Raw genomic sequence first — 17,197 nt, forward strand, 5'->3', positions numbered from 1 at the left:
AGCCATTGCACAGAGAGCCTGCTGCCATTGCACACAGTGCCAAACCGTCCCTCCCCAGAGGAGAGGACACATTGGAGAACAGCAGCCACTCTCTGCAGCCTGACTGCAGAGTCCCAACACCTACAGAAAAGGCTAGATGTGGGTGTGAATCTGCTTAATCCAGTGCTTGTGGGTAGGCAGAGGCAGGAGGATGCCTGGAGCTCACTGGGAAGCCAGCACAGCTGTATCCGAGAGATATTGTCTCAAAAACAAAATGGAGGACAACGAAGACACCTGGCACTGACCTCTGGTCATCAAACACACATGAATACATACAAATTAAAAAAGAAAGGGAGAAAGAAAGAAAGAAGAAAGAAAGAAAGAAAGAATTAATTCCAGGAAGTGACCCTGACCCCGCCTTCTTACCCACTGCTGCCAACCCGTGTTCCCCAAACCCTTCTGAACTTGATCCTTTTCACACTGTAACGTGATAGAGGCGCATTGTCTCCATGAGGGACTTGAGTTACTGGTGAACTTGGACTTTTTATTTTTAGGACAGAGGTCTGAGATGTCACTGTCTTGGTGACCTTGGAATGCTTAAGGCAGCCAGGAGCTAGCAGGCGGCTGAGGCAGCAGGACCAGGAGTCAGTGGAGTCTGTCTATGTTCTTCTCCCTGTGCTCCAGTGGGGCTCACTCGCGTCTACGTCTCTGCCCCTGCACACATTTCTCCTCTAAGGACTGAGCAGTGTTGTCACAGCTGTGACAGGCAGACACAGCCCAGAGTCAGCACCTTGAGTATCTGTGACACTGTCTTGTCTCCAAGGCACGGCAGTATAATCCTGTGCAGCTCCATCGGCCCCATGGCCTGTTCTTGCAGAAGGGATATTTGTTTGATCTTCGGTGGGACAAGATTAGACCTTGGGTTTCATTCCCAGACTGGGTGTGGAGGAGGAATCCAGCAAGGCTCCAGGCTGGCATCTAGCCTTTGGTAGGAGCGATGGCAGCGGCAGCCATAGGCTGGGAGAGTGGGCTATTAGGATGTAGTAGTCTAGGTTTCACATTGGCATTCCTCTGTGCGTGCACATGACATTGAGGAGGGGCTCTTACTGCAGCAGCCACAGCTCTGAAAATGGCATTGGCTAGGCTGTTCCATCTGAGACATTGAATGGCTTGCTCCCATGTGCTTCTGGGGCAGAGGGTATGAGGAAGGAACGTACTGTGTCCTCAGAAGTTGACTGGGGCCCACCAGTGGTTGGGGACCTGTAGTCCCAGGGCAGATACTTCAGTCTACAGCTTGCAGGTCCTCTCTGCAAGTCCTCCACTAGGCACGGCAATCTGGAGCTGGGTGTTAGGAGACGGGACTAGTGACTCGCAGAGAGCCTGTAGGTTCTGCCCTGGATCTGGCCTTGCCATGTTACAGGAGTCAGGGGTTCAGGACTGTGGGAGCCCAGAAGAAAGGGGGAGGCAGTGGGAAGTTTCCCTGTGGACTTGGGGACCATGTAATGGCTCACTTGTCCTCCACTAGGACCTTCAGCCCGGAGCAGAGCATAGAGTGGAAAGCTATCCACTGTCTGGCTGTGTCTCTGTCTGTCTGTCTTTCTATGTCTCTGTCTGTCTGTCTGTCTGTCTGTCTGTCTGTCCGTGTCTATCTGCCTGCCTGTTTGCCTGCCTGCCTGCCTGCCTGTCTGTCTGTCTGTCTGCCTGCCTGTCTGTGTCTGTGTTTGTGTCTGTCTGTGTCTGTCTGTCTGTGTCTGTCTGTCTGTCTCTGTCTGTCTGTCTCTGTGTCTCTCCTTGTCTCTCTGTCTCTGTCTCTCTCTTTCTCTCACGTACATATGCACCCTGCTTAACCTCTTCTTCCACCACTGGAACGGCTTGGAGGGGCTCACAGGATCTCAGAGGTCAAAGAGCCTCATTATATCCTAGCAAGGTTGGGAAGCTGGTCCTGTCCTCCATTTCTCAGTGCTTCTTTCTGGAAGCTTCTGTATGGGAAATACACCTGACTCTATGCTAGCAGGGGAGCCTATGTCTGTCCCTGGAGCCCCCTCCCAGGTCTACTTAGCCGTTTGGATTTGTAGAAGCTTGCATCGAATGGGCTGGACTCAGATCTCCACGAGGCATGCGCTGGTCACTCCACTGACCCAGCCTTTGATCTTCTCCTCAGCGTGTGGCTGTGACCTGGCCGAGGGTGGCTTCTTCGTGAGGCAGGGTGAGCACATTTGCACACGTGACTACCAGCGGCTCTATGGCACTCGCTGCTTCAGCTGTGACCGCTTCATTGAAGGCGAAGTGGTGTCGGCCCTTGGGAAGACCTACCACCCTGACTGCTTCGTGTGCGCTGTCTGCAGGTAAGTGGTCCAGCCTCTGCTCTGCCGACCTCTCCCACTCCTCCTTGCACGTCTGCCCCCAGCCCTGGCTCCACCCTCCCTAGCTCAGCCCTATCACAACCCTAACCCCTTACCTGGGCCCTCCCTCCTACCCTTGACCATCTTTTGGCTCCTAGCAGGCCCCAGCTGCCCCTGCCCAACCCCGCAGCATACCCTGGCTACCTCTGGTCTCCAAGGTGGCCATCCCTAGCCTGTCCTTGTCCTTGTTCTCAGCTCTATCTTTTCAACATTGCTTCCTGCCATGGCTGCCCAGGTGTTAGCCTGCCCTGCCCTCCCATTCTCACAGGCCCAGGCTCTACTCCCCGTGTTCCAACCTGCAGGTGCCACACCCCTATTACAGATGCCTCATGTATTACTGTCCTCAAATCTACCTAGCCAGTGTCCTGGCTCAGGACTCCACATGTGGCACTGCCCTCGGCTCATCCTCATCCACCTCTGTCTCCCCAGCACCCCCGGAGCTTCCCCAAGCTCCTGATCCTTCCTAGAGGTATCTCAGCCTCTTATATCCATGTATTCCTTCTTCCCTTCCTTCACTCAATCCATGGGTGCTGGCCCAGGGCTCCACCAGCATTGGCTCTGAACCTGTTCTTTCAGCTTCTTAGATTCCTCCAGAAGTGGAAGGCAGGCCCTGTGGAGCACTCACTGAGTTGCCCTTCCTCTTCCTCCTCTCTTCTCCTTCCCTCCCACCCAGTAGGTTCCTCCCTTCCTCACTCCCTGTGTCCCGTCCTTCTGCAACCTGACCCATCCTGGCCCATGGCTGTGTCCTACCCAACACTGTGGTGTGATCTCATAGAGGTGGCTAAGAGAGGTCTAGGACTGGGAGGCCTCCTTCTGGTCCCTGATGCCCAGCATAGAGCAACAGAGCTCCCTGTGAAGAGGCTGGATGCCACCCTGCAAGGCCTATAATCACCTGTGCCTTCTGATCAGTGGCAGCCTCCCTGGGGCCTCTGGCCAGCAAACACAGGCGAGAGTGAGGAGTAGAGTGAGCATCGGTGTTTCCCAGCATCAGTGTCCGGCATGAGCATCGGTGTTTCCCAGCATCGGTGTCCGACTTGTGATATTTTCCAACATCCTTTCCAAGTAGCCATCTATGGTCACAGCATGTACCCAAGGCTGGAGTTGAGCCTTTGACCAGAAGACATCAAGAGGAGGAAGCTCTTCGGGGGACACTTTCCATGGAAAAGATGCTGTGTGTTCTCTAGTATGGGTGGATCAGAGGTCCCCATTAAGTACCTTAGTGATTTCCATGTGGCATCAGTCCCGGTTGGCCTGAGAGTCCGCCTTGGGAAACCCACCATATTACCAGTGACAACAGACAGTGCTGTTCAGGTTGTAGGTCCGGGTGGGGCTCTGCCACTGCACACAGAGCCAGGCTAGACACCATACAGAGTTGGCTGGAGCTGGGGCCCAAGTTCAGGAGCAGCAAAGCACAGGTCAGACTCCTGCTTCCTGCTGAAGGTTGAATCTGGAGTGAAGAATAGAGTGATGTGTTTCCTGGCCAGGGTGAGACAGTGAGTGGAAGGGTGGTACTGGCAGGACATGTGAGACCAGGGGAGAGAGTGGGCCCTGCAAGTCTCAGGTCAAATGCCTACCTGTCTCCATCAAGAGGACTCCACTCTGTAATGACAGTTGCCCAAGTGAAATGCTTTAGAAGGAAGAACCCTGCCCCCATGGCCTCAGAAGACTCTGCCCATGATGAATGGAGGCACAATGCTGTAGCCACCCACATTCAAGATGGACTTCCCTCTGGAAACACTCTCAGATACACCCAGAGGTGTAGTGTAAAGGTTGCCAGATGTTTCTCAGTCCAGTCAAGCTGACAGTGAACACGAGCCATCAGTGGGTGAGAGGCAACAGAGTATACAGTCTCCAGGGGACACTGAGTTCTGAGCCCTGAGGACCTTGCTGGTCACTGCAGGGATGGGCCGTATTGCTAGGGTTCAGACAGCGCTGGAGCAGGAGCTGCTGTGTACCCACTCTGCAGGTGAAAGGTGAGCCTCCTCAGGATATCCCTAGAAGCTGGCAACTTCCTGAGTCCAACCTCCTTACAGGAAGGTGTGAGAGACCCGCACCCAACTGCAGAGTCTGTGGCATCCAGGATTTACCTGGAAGTATAGACCTCCAGATGAGACACCAAACAAAACCTGGGAGAAGTTAGTGGAGACCACCAGGGTGACATCGGCAGGTCAGGACAACGTGTCCAGAAGGTCACCCAGAAGGCAAACATGTGACTCCTGAAGTGATCAGGCACATGTGAGAAGTGACTGGAAATCCAAGTATAGTCGTAGACGCTTCCGCACTGGTATACAGGGGAGTGAGTGTAGAGCCACTGTCTGCCTATCTGTTGGTCTGTAAGTCTGTCTGCCTGCTTGTGTAGGCAGGGGAGACCAAAACAAAAAATCCTTTTAAAATAATGGATGGCGATTGTCTAGATTTGCTGAAAGCTAGAAACCTACAGCCCCAAAATCTCAGTGACCCTAAAAAAGTGATGTTCACAAGCAAGAGAGTATACCCAGATGTTCACAGTCAATCCTACGTACAACATCCCAATGGCAACTCCCCAGGTGTGCACAGCCACACTGCAAAAGATTTGCAAGAAAAAGAGAAAAGAGAGAAATCAGCAAAGAACCACCATGTCTGCAGAGGAGCTCAGACCTCCCCCAGGAGATATGCATGCTGGGAAACAGGAAAAAGATGTCTGTAAGTGCCCAAAGGAACCCACCAAACCGTGCTGTAGTTAGCCAAAACCTTTCTGAAGAAGAAGGTCAGACTCACAGCCCATGGCCACTCTGAGGGATGGGCAAACTGGCCCACAGTTGAGCTTACTGATTGAGATGCCATTTTAAACGGCAATTGAAATGTTCCAACATTGATCGTGGTGATGGTATCACAGCTCTGGGTACCGTAACCTCGTTGGATTATACAATGGGGCATGAGAATAGTGAGCACCATTAAAAAAGAAGTAAATAAAGGCAAATCGTGATTGGACACACAAGAGCTGAGTGAGTTTGACCCCAGCGGGCCTGCCCTGCAACAGAGTGATGGTTTTGCAGGCTGGAGGGAAATAATGTGAAAAGATATCAACAGACTCTCACGGCAGCCAGGCAGGTCAGTGCACAACCTGCAGTCCCCGCCCTAAGGGGCTTGAGACAGGAAGATCCCCAGTTTAAGACTAGCCTTGGCTCTAGACTCAAGTTCTGCATCAGAACAGACAAACATACAATCTATTGCAGGTAGAGAGCCAGGACTCTGAGGATAGACCCTGCTGGCCTGGGTAAAAAGTCCCCCCAGAGGCTCATGCATTTGGACATTTGGGAAGGAATTGGAAGGAGTCATTGGATCAGCTCAAGTTCCCCTCAACAGATGCAATGGAGTAGTGCTCTGCCCTGAAAAAGGACAGACCGGTGACATGCGGAGCAGCCACCTGGGCAGATCTTGGCAGTGTGTTGCTGAACAGAACACTCACTTATGGCCCCATTGTCTGGGATGTGGGGAGTGAGGTCGGGGGAGAGAGCCATGGACCTTTAGCGTTGGCCAGATGTTCCATGTCACAGCGATGGTGATTATTCTGCATGTGCATCTTATAGAGTACATCTCCACTAAAGCTTGAGGATTGGATGGCCGCTGGGCACTCACAGCCCTGGCTTCTAAGCTAGCACGCTCCATAAGGGATGTCGGCATAGAGAGCAAGCCTGCGATGCATACAGTAGTCTTCCCTTGCATGCGAGATACAGGAACAGAGAGACTGAGAAACATAACTCTAGGTTGCACAGCTAGAGTACGACTGAGAACACTCTAAAGATTGTCAGGGACTCTCAATCCTAAAGTCTCCTTACCTGGGGAGGCTTATCATGTTAGGATGTGGTATCTTTCAGACCACACTACTAGCAGGTGACAGGTGTAGGCATCTGTGAGCTGCAGGGCACACGGGGCAGCTAAGAAGGTTTCAGGACCAGCCAGCCAGGCAGGGACCTGGGCCCAGCCTAGTCTGCCTAGGTTCTTGGTCCCCCAGCAGGAGTACTGTCTGCTGAGTTGGGAAACCATGCCTTGAAGTGACAGCAGGAGAGAGGGACTGGAGGTGGCTGACAGGATGTCCGTTCTCCTTTCAGGCTGCCCTTTCCTCCTGGGGATCGTGTGACCTTCAACGGGAAGGAGTGTATGTGCCAGAAGTGTTCCCCACCCACGTCCCTGGGCAACAGTGCTCACGTGGCCCAGGGCCTCCGGAGTAAGTGTGACCAGGCATCTGTAAGGGCAGGTGCTGAACTGCAAACTGGGGTGGCCTCTACAGGACCTGGGATGGAGGCTGATGTTGTGGGGCCTGCATGGTAATAGAGCACTGAATGCTGGGAACCCAGTAAGAACCCCACACCCCCACCCCAGCTTCCTGCTGCTAAGCCTTTTGCACAGGCAGTGCCTGTCACAGCCACCCCAGCTTTTCCATCCCATGCCCCTTCTATTGTCACCCAGTTCTAGGTCTCCTTCCCCAGCAAGCCTTCCCAATCTCCTCTCTGTCCTTCCCTTGTGGTACTGGCACAAGATTGGGTCCACCTTGATGGCAGAGCCATATGCAGTGGGCAGGGCAGGAACGGCTATCTCTGGGGACCCCTGTGGGTCTCTCATAGACTGCTAAGGATGTCATCTGTGGCTGGCAGATAGGCAGTAGCTGTCACAGAACTGCTGTGCCACAGGCAGAGCCATGCAGGGCTGCCAAGGCACCCGGGGCTTTCACAGTGAGCACTCTGTCCCATGACAACACTCCTTATGCACCTTGCAGGGACATGGATGGTGGTTACTGAGAGCAACTTCATCCCAGAGTCACAGAATGCCCCTGCTGGCCCTAGGCAGGGGAACCCAGACAGTTCTCCACTTGTCACTCTAGAGTACCAGGTGGGCCGGTGGCAATGTTGCCAGTCATGCGTCCACCACTGGAGCAGGTCCAGCTCTTCTCACAGCATCAGTCGTTAGAGCAGAGCCAGGCTCTCTGGTAGATGTCCTGTGTACCTCCCTTCATTTGTTCATGCCACCCTGGGACCTGGGCTTGGATCTGCAGTGGGTCAGAACTATTATCAGCTCACAAGAACGTCACCCTTTCCTTGGTACACACAAGTGATTGCCAGTGGTTACGTAGCAGGTGGGAGGCAGTTAGCCACTGGGCTCAGCAGCCTCACCTAGAGGTTGTCTCTCTTGACACCAGCAGGAGGCCAGTCTTCCGGCCTTCACAGCAGTCTGCTGTGGAATTGACCACAGGCCAGCCATCACTCAGAGGAGCTGCTCAGGCCCAGGACTATGAGTGTCTGGGGCCGTGTTTCTCTGGTGGCAACTGTAAGATGCAGCTGGCGTTTGCTACTTAGAGAGTTCTTCTTTGTCTCACCCTTTACCCACCTCCCCCATTTCACCCCCTAACACTAGATAAGAAAGAAGATAGAAAGGAGGACAGAGGGGAGAGGGTGGTACAGATCCCTGAATCTAATTTCTTCCTTCTTGTCTCTTCTTTGAGCACGACTACTAACAAACGGCAACCAACCCCCCTGAACAACCAACAACCACCCACTCCACCTATCTGTGTCCTAGCATTTATATAGCCTCTGAAGTTTTCTCATAATTCCAAACATCTCACAATTGCAGAAACTATCAGCAGCTGGGCAAAACCACGCCTCTGCCAGAGCACGAGGCAAATCACAGTCAGCAGATGCGAAGCAGCCCCATGTCCCCACACCTGGAACTAAATAAAAAACATAATCTTATAATATTTCTGCACTTTTTAAAGAAACCAAAATTACTAATTCTCACTATAATCAGGGGCTAAGCAGGAGGCCCAGCATCTCCCCCATGTCCTGCTTGCCTACACAGAGGCCTGCCCCCATTTGGAGGGATCAAAAAGGTCTCTAGCTCTTGTTAAAATCCATCTGGGAACAAATCATCCTTGCCTGGGAGCTGCTGGCATGGAGCTCACAGAATGTGGCCAGCACCACATAAGATCTTGCATACTTCAGTGTCCCTGGAATCCTAGCACTTGCAGGATAGAGGCGGGAAGATCACAAGTTCAAAGCCATCCTCAGTTGTAGTGAGTTTGAACCCAACATGTGCTACCCTGTGTCAACAAACAAAACCCAAAACTGTCTGTCAATACTGAGCACATGCAGACGTCTTCCTTGTCCTGAATCCCAGGGAGTACAGTGTGGTGACTGTTCACTTTGTGTCTGTGTACTCCAGATAGCACTGGTCAAAGACGCTTTAAGCCTGTGGGAGGTGTGTACTGATGTGCAAAGGCTATGCCTCTCCCTAGACAGGACTTCAGTGTTCAGGGGGTCCTTGAACCCAGGCCTGGATACTAAGAGGCAGTATACCCACACAGGCTATACACAGCATGTAATATATGCATATATCCTGGGACAGATAAATGCACATGGGATACACGTCCCCATAGGTACCCCTGCATGCTCACCCTACACCCCTTCCCTGCCTGTTCCGATTTGCTGATAGCTCCCACACATCCTCCAGTGAATGACAAGGGCCTCAGTGTAGCAGCTCCCTGTGTGGAAGGACTAGCTGGCTTAGCAGAACAGGGCCAGGACCTGAGGCCCAGGTCCCCCAGGAGTGTGGAATAGGGCTGGGCACAGCTGGGACAGAAGAGGCTCCTGGGAGCCTGATCAGGGGTCAGACCAGGATACTACTACACAATGAGGAATGCTGGTCTTCATGGCTGCCGTGGGATTCAGAGAGAAAAAGCAGAGATGAGCAGGACAGATGCAGAAGATGCTCTCTGGGTCTGGGATAGGCCCCGGAAAATTAGGGTTCAGAACAGAGAGCAGAGGAAGAACTGGAATATGTGGATCAAAAAGAATCCCCACGAGGCTCTAGGCAGGTAAGGGTGGAGTGGAGGTGAAGGCTGGGACTCAGACCTCTCCAGGAGGGGACTCTAGGCAGGTGGGAATGTAGGGCCAGGAGTAGGACGGGCAAGAGAGAATGGGGCTCAGACCACTCCAGAAAGGTCAAGTCTCTTAGGTGAGGTGCCGTATTATGGTTAGGTTTACCGTTCTGCCTCCAGCTGAGGGTGGATTTGGGGTTGCTTTCCCAGGTTTACACCTGATCGTGCATGCCATGCTGTAGCCCCAAGCCAGCCTGGACCCCAGCGTACCCTGGTGTGACGTGATTCTGTGCCAATCTCTTAGGAGGCTAGGTCTCAACTCCACCGTGGTCTTCCAGTCTCCAGCCTCAGCTGCATAGGGTCAATGCTCTTCACACAGGATCAAGCCCCGCCATGGGCTATGCAAATACTCCCTTCAACTGTGAGACAGGGTCCTTTTAGTACGCCTCTGTGTCTGGGCCTCTCCTCTAGGGCTGCCCTGGGTGAGTCTGTGGGGCCTAAGATTCTGAGGGCTGAGTCCAGGTCATGCTGAGTGCCCCTGGGGGTGTTGTGGAGCCCAGCAGTACGAGGCCTCTGGGCCCACACTGAAGGCATCTGTGTTTGTTCTCTGTTCCAGGTTGTGGGGGCTGTGGCTTAGAAATCAAGAACGGCCAGGCCCTGGTGGCTTTGGACAAGCACTGGCACCTGGGATGCTTCAAGTGCAAGACTTGTGGGAAACTCCTCAATGCAGAGTACATCAGCAAGTGAGTGTGGTGGGCAGACCCAGCCCGGGAAGGTCTTGCCTAATGCTGCATGTGGGGCAGGGGTGTCCAGTCCTGGTGCACTGACTAGTCCTGCTACTGGACCAAGAGCAAGGTCCAGGACTTGCTCTGGACCCTGTAGCCTTCATCTTCTTTCCCAGCAGTCCTGCTGAAGTGGGTTGTGGTTTCTAGCTCTGACATCACAAAACATCTGTCTCTCAGCCAGATGTGGTGGCGCACCCCTTTAACCCCAGCACTTGGAAGGCAGAGGCAGGCAGATCTCTGAGTTTGAGTCCCGCCTGGTATAAAGAGTGAGTTCTAGGACAGCCAGGGCTACATAAAGAAACCCTGTCTCAAAAAGTAACAGACTACCAAACTCAGACACACAGACACACAGACACACACACACACACACACACACACACACAAAGCACTTGCCTCTCTGTTGCAGGATGTTACTACCTGCTTGGTGCCTGGACGTTCCTGGCACCGATGCCCTGTTGGGCACATAACAGCTGGTAGATACTAGCCACAAGGACTGGCTGATCCCATGGGACCATGTCATAAGCTGGGATACATTTTAACCTTGAGATCAATGAGGTGAGGCACAAGGTCCCCACAGTGTAAGTGAAGTGAACTGGGGTGGGGTGGGGCTTGGAGGACCCCCCTCCCCAGCATAGGAAAGTCCTCTTCCATGCTCCAAAATTGGAACCCATATTGAGGTTGAAAAGGGTGGAAAAGGTTCCCTATACGATTACAGAGAGTTGAGTGCGTGTGCACAAATGCAGGCACAGACTTGCACACACACATATGCACACTCATATGTATACATACACACATGCATGCACACATGTGCACATGCATCCCTCCATGTATGCATACAAATGTGAACACATGCTGGGCAGTGGTGGCGCACGCCTTTAATCCCAGCACTCGGGAGGCAGAGGCAGGCGGATTTCTGAGTTCAAGGCCAGCATGGTCTACAAAGAGAGTTCCAGGACAGCCAGGGCTACACAGAGAAACCCTGTCTCAAACAAACAAACAAACAAACAAGAAACAAAACAAAAAACAAATGTGAACACATACATGTACATGCATGCACATGCACATATACACAAATGTCCAGGAGCACATGTGTAGAGTCTCAGTGGCCAATATGTTCATGCTGGCATCCAGTTTGACAGTACATTCTGTCAGCAGGGGCTGAATAGCAAGTAACGGGGACCTCTCTGTGTTCCTGATTATAAAACCATGTGACCCATTGATCACAAAATGAAAGATTGTCCCCAAAGTGAGCTTCCTTCCATTCAGATGGATGACTCTGTAAAGCCTAACTCCCCTGGCCTCTGTCACAGCCACACTGTGGGGAGTGACTCAGGCAGGCAGAGCCTGCTATGCAGGCCTCTTTGAAGAAAATGGCAGTGTTGCCCCCCATCAGGTGCCACCCCACACAGGGCGTTGGTAGCTCACCCACACCAGCATGTTACTTAGCAGCCTCCAGAACTGAGGGGGAGATCACATTGGTGTTGCCATGGAGATGGTATCTAAGAACTTCCTGGGTTTGCTGTAGCTACATGGGCTTGTGGGGTCTCCTGGTCTGCATTCTCCCTCTGGAAGGCACCGCCCAGAGTCGAGATCAGTGGAAGACAGATGCAGAGGGACACCCATTCCCGGAGCACCCATTCTGGGGCATTGTGAGGGTCCAGGCATTGAGAGAAGGAGTGTGGTACCCAGTTTAAACCCCAACAGCCTTGAGTCTGCTTGTCTTAGCAGTGGGAAATCTAGATAGAGTTCACAGTAGCTGCAGCCCCCCGCAGCACGCATGCTTTGTAGTGGCAGGTGTCCATCCTCCCGTCACCTCCACACCAACTCCTGCTGGGTGGTGACCTATGACTGAAGACAACCACAGCTAACACCAGTTGTCTTGGGCACTGACACGTGCTTTCCTTAAGCCTGTCCCGAGCATCGCCTTGTCTTAGGACAGCCCCACTCTCATTGCTCCCGTTTTACTGTGGGAGAGACTGTTGTTCAGTGGTGTTGAGTAACACACTGGGGACATAGTATTTGGGGCCAAGGCAGTTTGCTTGTCTCCTCCCGGCACCCCCTTTCTATCTTGAGTGTGGCCACCTGCAACCTCCTTGCTCCCCAAGCCCTCCCTTCCTCCTGCCCTCTCTCCCTTCCTTTGCGGCCCTTCATCTATTGCTAGGCTCACAGTGCCGAGGAAAAAGTATAGGTAACTTAGGAGATCTCCTATCTGCCTCATCTCTCCATGATACTGGGCTCGTGCCTAGCTCATTTCATACAGGACAGAGTCAGCCATTCTCCTGAGCACAGCTTCCAGATGTCTCCCTCCACACTGACACCTGCTCTACTGGGTATTCAGCCATACTTGAAAACACAGGCACGAGGCAGGCTTTACCACAGGGCCCTTCACCTACAGCCAGAGGTGCCCTGTGGCCTTCTGTTTTGTTTCACTTGCTGCTGGGCTTTGAGTCACCCCTGCACCCTTGTCCTCAAGGGGGGTTATCCTTGTTTTGCACCCTCTCTGGCCCCTGGACAGACGGACCTGGGAGGAGAGCCAGGTCTGTGACTTAGCACCTTTCGCTTCCCAGGTTGCTTCTGTTTCTTATCTCAGTCTCTGGAGCCCTCCCTCTCTCCTCTATCATCCACAGGGCAGGAGGGCTGGCCCCTGCTCCTCTGTATAAATACATGGGAAGGGGGTGCTTGTCGTATGTCTCACATGGTGGCAAATGAACGCTACCTGCCCAGCGATTGTCCCCTCAGAGTCGGAGGAAGCCGCCCTGTCTCCATGTGGATGGGCAGTTCTCTTGCATGTTGGGGGCCAAGTGTGTGAGCCCATGCCCTCCTGACTTGCCTGTCTCATTTCAGGGACGGGCTGCCCTACTGCGAGGCCGATTATCACAGCAAGTTTGGCATCCGCTGCGACGGCTGTGAGAAGTACATCACGGGCCGGGTGCTGGAGGTGAGAGGCCTGTGGCTGGCCGGGCTGGCCCACTCTGAGGTCTAATTTCAGAGCGAGCCGAACCCCCTAGCTGTCCCTCCCCTGTGCCCAGAACCCTCAGCACACTCTCAGCCTGTCTCAGCCTGTTCTTGTCCACACAGAGTCCATGTTGACATTTAGCTCACTCAGCTGTAAGCGAGTGTCATCCTGTGTCGCGCACCTCCTCGCGTGGAACCTGGGATGTGCTAGACTGGTCCTCTCGTTAGGCATAGCGTGCTCCAGTTTACCATGGTGAATAGGACTACAGTGAACATCTTCTTCCCAAGGCTCCCAATCTTCCTTCAGATAGATCCGCAGAAACATGGATGTTGGGCCAAAACTGCAAATGCTTGTGCCGTTCGTGGCAGTCACTGCAGATTGCTTGCTTTCGTGTCAGAGCAGTGCTTCTCACCCTTCCTCATGCTGTGACTCAGTTCCTCGTGGTGTGGAGACCCCAGGCCATAAAATTATTTTTGTGGCTACTTCACAACTGTAATTTTGCTACTGTTATGGATTTAAATATCTGATATGCAGGATATCTGACATCCAACCCCTGTGAAAGGGTCATTTGGCCCCTTCCCAAAGGGGCCGAGAGACCCAGAGGTTGAGAACCACTGGGTTAGCGTCTTCTGACCCTCTCCCTCCCCGGCCTTTGCTGACCTAGATCTGGAAAGGCTCTGCCTTGCCCCAGCCCTGAGGCAGGCTGGCAGTTCTGCCTCTCTCTTGTAAGCTTTGCTTGCTTCTGCACTGTTGGAGTGGGTCGTGTAGTAAGATTATGACTTTGGTCTCCTGTGCGTCCTGTGAGTCTTATAATGGGTGCGGAGCACAGCTGGTATCCATACAGGCAAATCCTGGATCAGGACAAAAGACCAACCTGTCCCATCCCACATAAGCCTGGTTCTGTCCCCTTCCCCTTCCCTTCCCCTCCCCTCCCCCTCCCCTCCCCCCAGTTTCTCCCTCCAACAGCCCTGGAGTTTTACTCTGTCCAGGAGCCTTCCCTGTTTCCCTCCCTGAACAAGACTTCCTCCTCAGTGGGTTTTTTATTTCATTACTGTATATTTCTTTTAAATCAGGGTCTCATGTAGCCCAAGACTGGCCTTGAATTTGCATAGTTGAGGTTGACCTCCAATTCCCGACCCTCCTGCCTTAATGCCATGTGCCCCCAGGAGCTTTTAAAACAGCTTAAGTGGTGGCTATTAAAAAGAGTATCTGCCAGAATCAGCCTGGACAGAGGCCCCTGGGACAGCTGCAGCTGTCACAACTGTTTCACCTCCCTAGACAGCCCACGTGGCCTCCCTGACTCTCTGTGTCCCTCCCTGTAGCACACTAAGGCCTTCACTCTGCCATCCTACCCAGGGCCTCAAGCTCAAGAAACCATGACTGTACCATGTCTGTCTTCCCTTACCGACCTGAAATTCCTGCCTCCCCCTTATACCTCGGCACCTGTGCACCTTGTCGGCCACACAGCTGTCCCTCTTTCTTTGAAGTAAAGAAGACTCTAGAACTCAGCCAGATAGCAGACCTTGGGTGGCATGGTAACCCTAACCTTGTCTCACCAAGTTGACTCTGTGGGCTCATGTGGGGGCATCTTGGAACTGTCTCTGCCATTGCTGCTGAAACTAAAAGCACAGTTTGGGAACCTGGATCACTTCGCTGCCAAGGTTACTAGAAAAGTTAGCCTGGGTGGGCAGACCCCATCCAGCACTGAGAACTGGGCTGTGAGAGTTGGTGAGGCTTGTACTTGACACGTCCTGTGTCCCAGCTCCAAGTTGCCCCAGGACGTCCTTGTGAGGCCACTGGGGTCCCCATGCATGATGAGAGTAAGGCGAGCACATGACCTCATCTGTAGCATGAACATCCGAATTGTGTGTCTCTGGGCCAAGTGCCGTGAAGCACTCTATCTAGAGAGTGTGCTGGTGCACCCTGTCTGGACCGTGCAAAGGGGCTGTCCTAGCTGACAGGACTTAGACAGCTTTGGTTTTCCTCTACATGCTGCGGTGGAGGAGAAAGGGCTTCCCCGGGGGTTGCATGCTTTTGGTTTTGCCCTCTCTGGGGGCGAGTGTGCTGCAGTGGTGGTTAGCGGAGGTGGCGCAACTGAGTTGTCATTCTGCGGGCTCTGCACAGCTCTGAGCATCCTCCTGGCGGGTGTGAGGTGGGAGCGGCGGGTGGAGACAGCCAGCTCTGCAGAAGGGAGCCCCGCTGCAGCAGCACTGCTTGAAACTGGCCCAGGCAGGCTGATGCCCGGCTGGTGATGCTGTGTTCTCGGGAAGCTGCAGGGACGAGTGACTCACTGGAAGAAAGAAACAAGGACAAAAGTATGGAGGCTGGCTGGGGCAAGGGTGACACAGGCGGGCCATCCTGTCTCCTGGGCTGAGAAGGGCTGGAGACAGACCCCGTGCAGGTAGGAAGCCTGGCAGAGCTGGCAGAGCTATGCTGAGCCAGGTGGGTGGGGTGCTGGCAGTCCCTGCAGTCTCTCTTGCCCCCAGTTGTCCTCTCTGTGAAGCCCAAGTGGGAGCTTCCTGTGCTCCCCCACCGCAGCCTCATGTGTGCTGTGACTCTGTCAGGCAGGCGTGGTGCCATCTTAAGCTGTTGGTGCCAACAGCACTGACTGGGAAACGTGTGTTCCTGGTGATGGAGGGTACTACTCCCTCTTCTTGTCCTCCGTCACTCCATCACAGTTCTGAGGAGCCTGCTCCATGGGGACCTGTGTGGTCACAGGAGGGGACTAGCAGAGATGGACAGGTGAGGGCCGAGGTGCCCTGTGGGTGAGGCCGAGCTCACGCATGGCTACAAGGCTACAGCCCCAAAGTGGCTGAAGTTGACTCGTAGAGAGCTGCAGTTTGCCGGAGGATTCATGAAGCATGTCCTTTGGAACTGGCTATAGGAGAGAGGTGTGGGAGGGGGTTGTCCCTGACAATGCTCAGAGCCTAGTCCTTATCTGCCACCCTATTTCGTCTCACTGCAAAGGTGGGGGTAAGCATGGTATGGGGGTGTAACGTGTCTCCACTCTCTTAGCCCCGATAGCACCATGGTTTGAGGCTCGCTTTCAGTGCAGGTTTATACCTATGGCTGTTGCCATGGTAACATGAAGCCCAGGGCTCCTTGGGACCACTAATTAATTCCTTCCTCACTTCTCCCCTCCCTCCATTCCTCTTTCTTTTCCTTCTCCATTCCTAATATGAACTCCTATGGGATTCGCTGGGTCCCACTGTGAGCTGAGGTCCCAACTGTGAAGGATGTCTGCTGGAAAAGAGGCTGTCCAGGCTGCTCTGCCCTGGGTCAGGGAGCCACACAGACATTTGTTTCTGAACACCATCCCCTGTCATGACCGGGTGTTGCTTTCAACTCCCCACATTGTATTCCCATGGGCATATTCCTCGGCGCTCCGTGGGGATGCGTTCTTTACTACCAGCAGAGAACAAACTGTTTTCAAATAGTTGGGAGCATTTGAAAGTTGCAGTGACGACAGCATCTCAAGCCCCTAAAAACAGTTTGCTTATTGTAAAAGTGTTTGCAAAAGACATACTGGCTTATATTAAACAAGCCAAAAAAATCATTCCAGTGAATGCTGATACCTATTTGGTATTTAGAAATGATCTCTTTGCATTTTTACCTACACACACACACACAGAGGGAGAGATGGGGGGCAACTCATAGACTTACATGTGGATACAATACCTAGAGACACACAGAAAGACACAGGCATACAGCATGCCACATACAAGCACACATACACAGAGATGTCGGCATATATTGCATACAGACAACACATAGACACACACACGCAGAGATACAGGCATACGTGTATATACCACTGTAGGCTTGGGTCCTCAACTGTTCCCACATGTGTTTGGCCAGAGGTCTCTGTCCCCAGGGAGTACTTATGCTTGACCATGGACCTGTCTGAGGTGTTCCTCAGAGCACCTTTCATAGATGCATCCCTGGGTGGGCCCTAAGAGTGGACTGTGAGTAGATGACACAGCTTCCTACGATGACTTCCCAAGTGAAGCTGATGGTGAGGATGAGAAGGGCAGATGGAGATAGGAGCATCCAGCGGGCCTCGTATGTCAGTCAGCATTGGGTCCTGAGAAGTGGGGAGCCAGGGGTGTTAATGGGGAGCCAGGGGTGTTAATGGGGATGGGCACGGGGACAGAGCCAGAGTCTGGGAAGGGGCTCCAGACCTCCAGGGCTACACTGGGCATGCACTAACTTGGCTCTCCCTTTG

General features: G+C 53.2%; 1 protein-coding gene across 15 annotated transcripts in view; it reads left to right on the top strand.

Annotated features, from left to right (window-relative positions):
- Ablim2 (actin binding LIM protein family member 2) overlaps positions 1-17,197 on the top strand; it is a 125,852-nt gene that overhangs the window by 41,220 nt on the left and 67,435 nt on the right. For all 15 annotated transcript variants that reach the window (XM_021211378.2, XM_021211382.2, XM_021211376.2 and 12 more), the window contains exons 3-6: positions 2,141-2,324; positions 6,473-6,588; positions 9,848-9,974; positions 12,861-12,954. In XM_021211378.2, coding sequence (XP_021067037.1) covers positions 2,141-2,324; positions 6,473-6,588; positions 9,848-9,974; positions 12,861-12,954 — 521 coding nt within the window. The remainder of the gene's footprint in view (positions 1-2,140; positions 2,325-6,472; positions 6,589-9,847; positions 9,975-12,860; positions 12,955-17,197) is intronic.

This window comes from Mus pahari, chromosome 13 (assembly GCF_900095145.1).
Source record: "Mus pahari chromosome 13, PAHARI_EIJ_v1.1, whole genome shotgun sequence".
Taxonomy (NCBI): domain Eukaryota; kingdom Metazoa; phylum Chordata; class Mammalia; order Rodentia; family Muridae; genus Mus; species Mus pahari.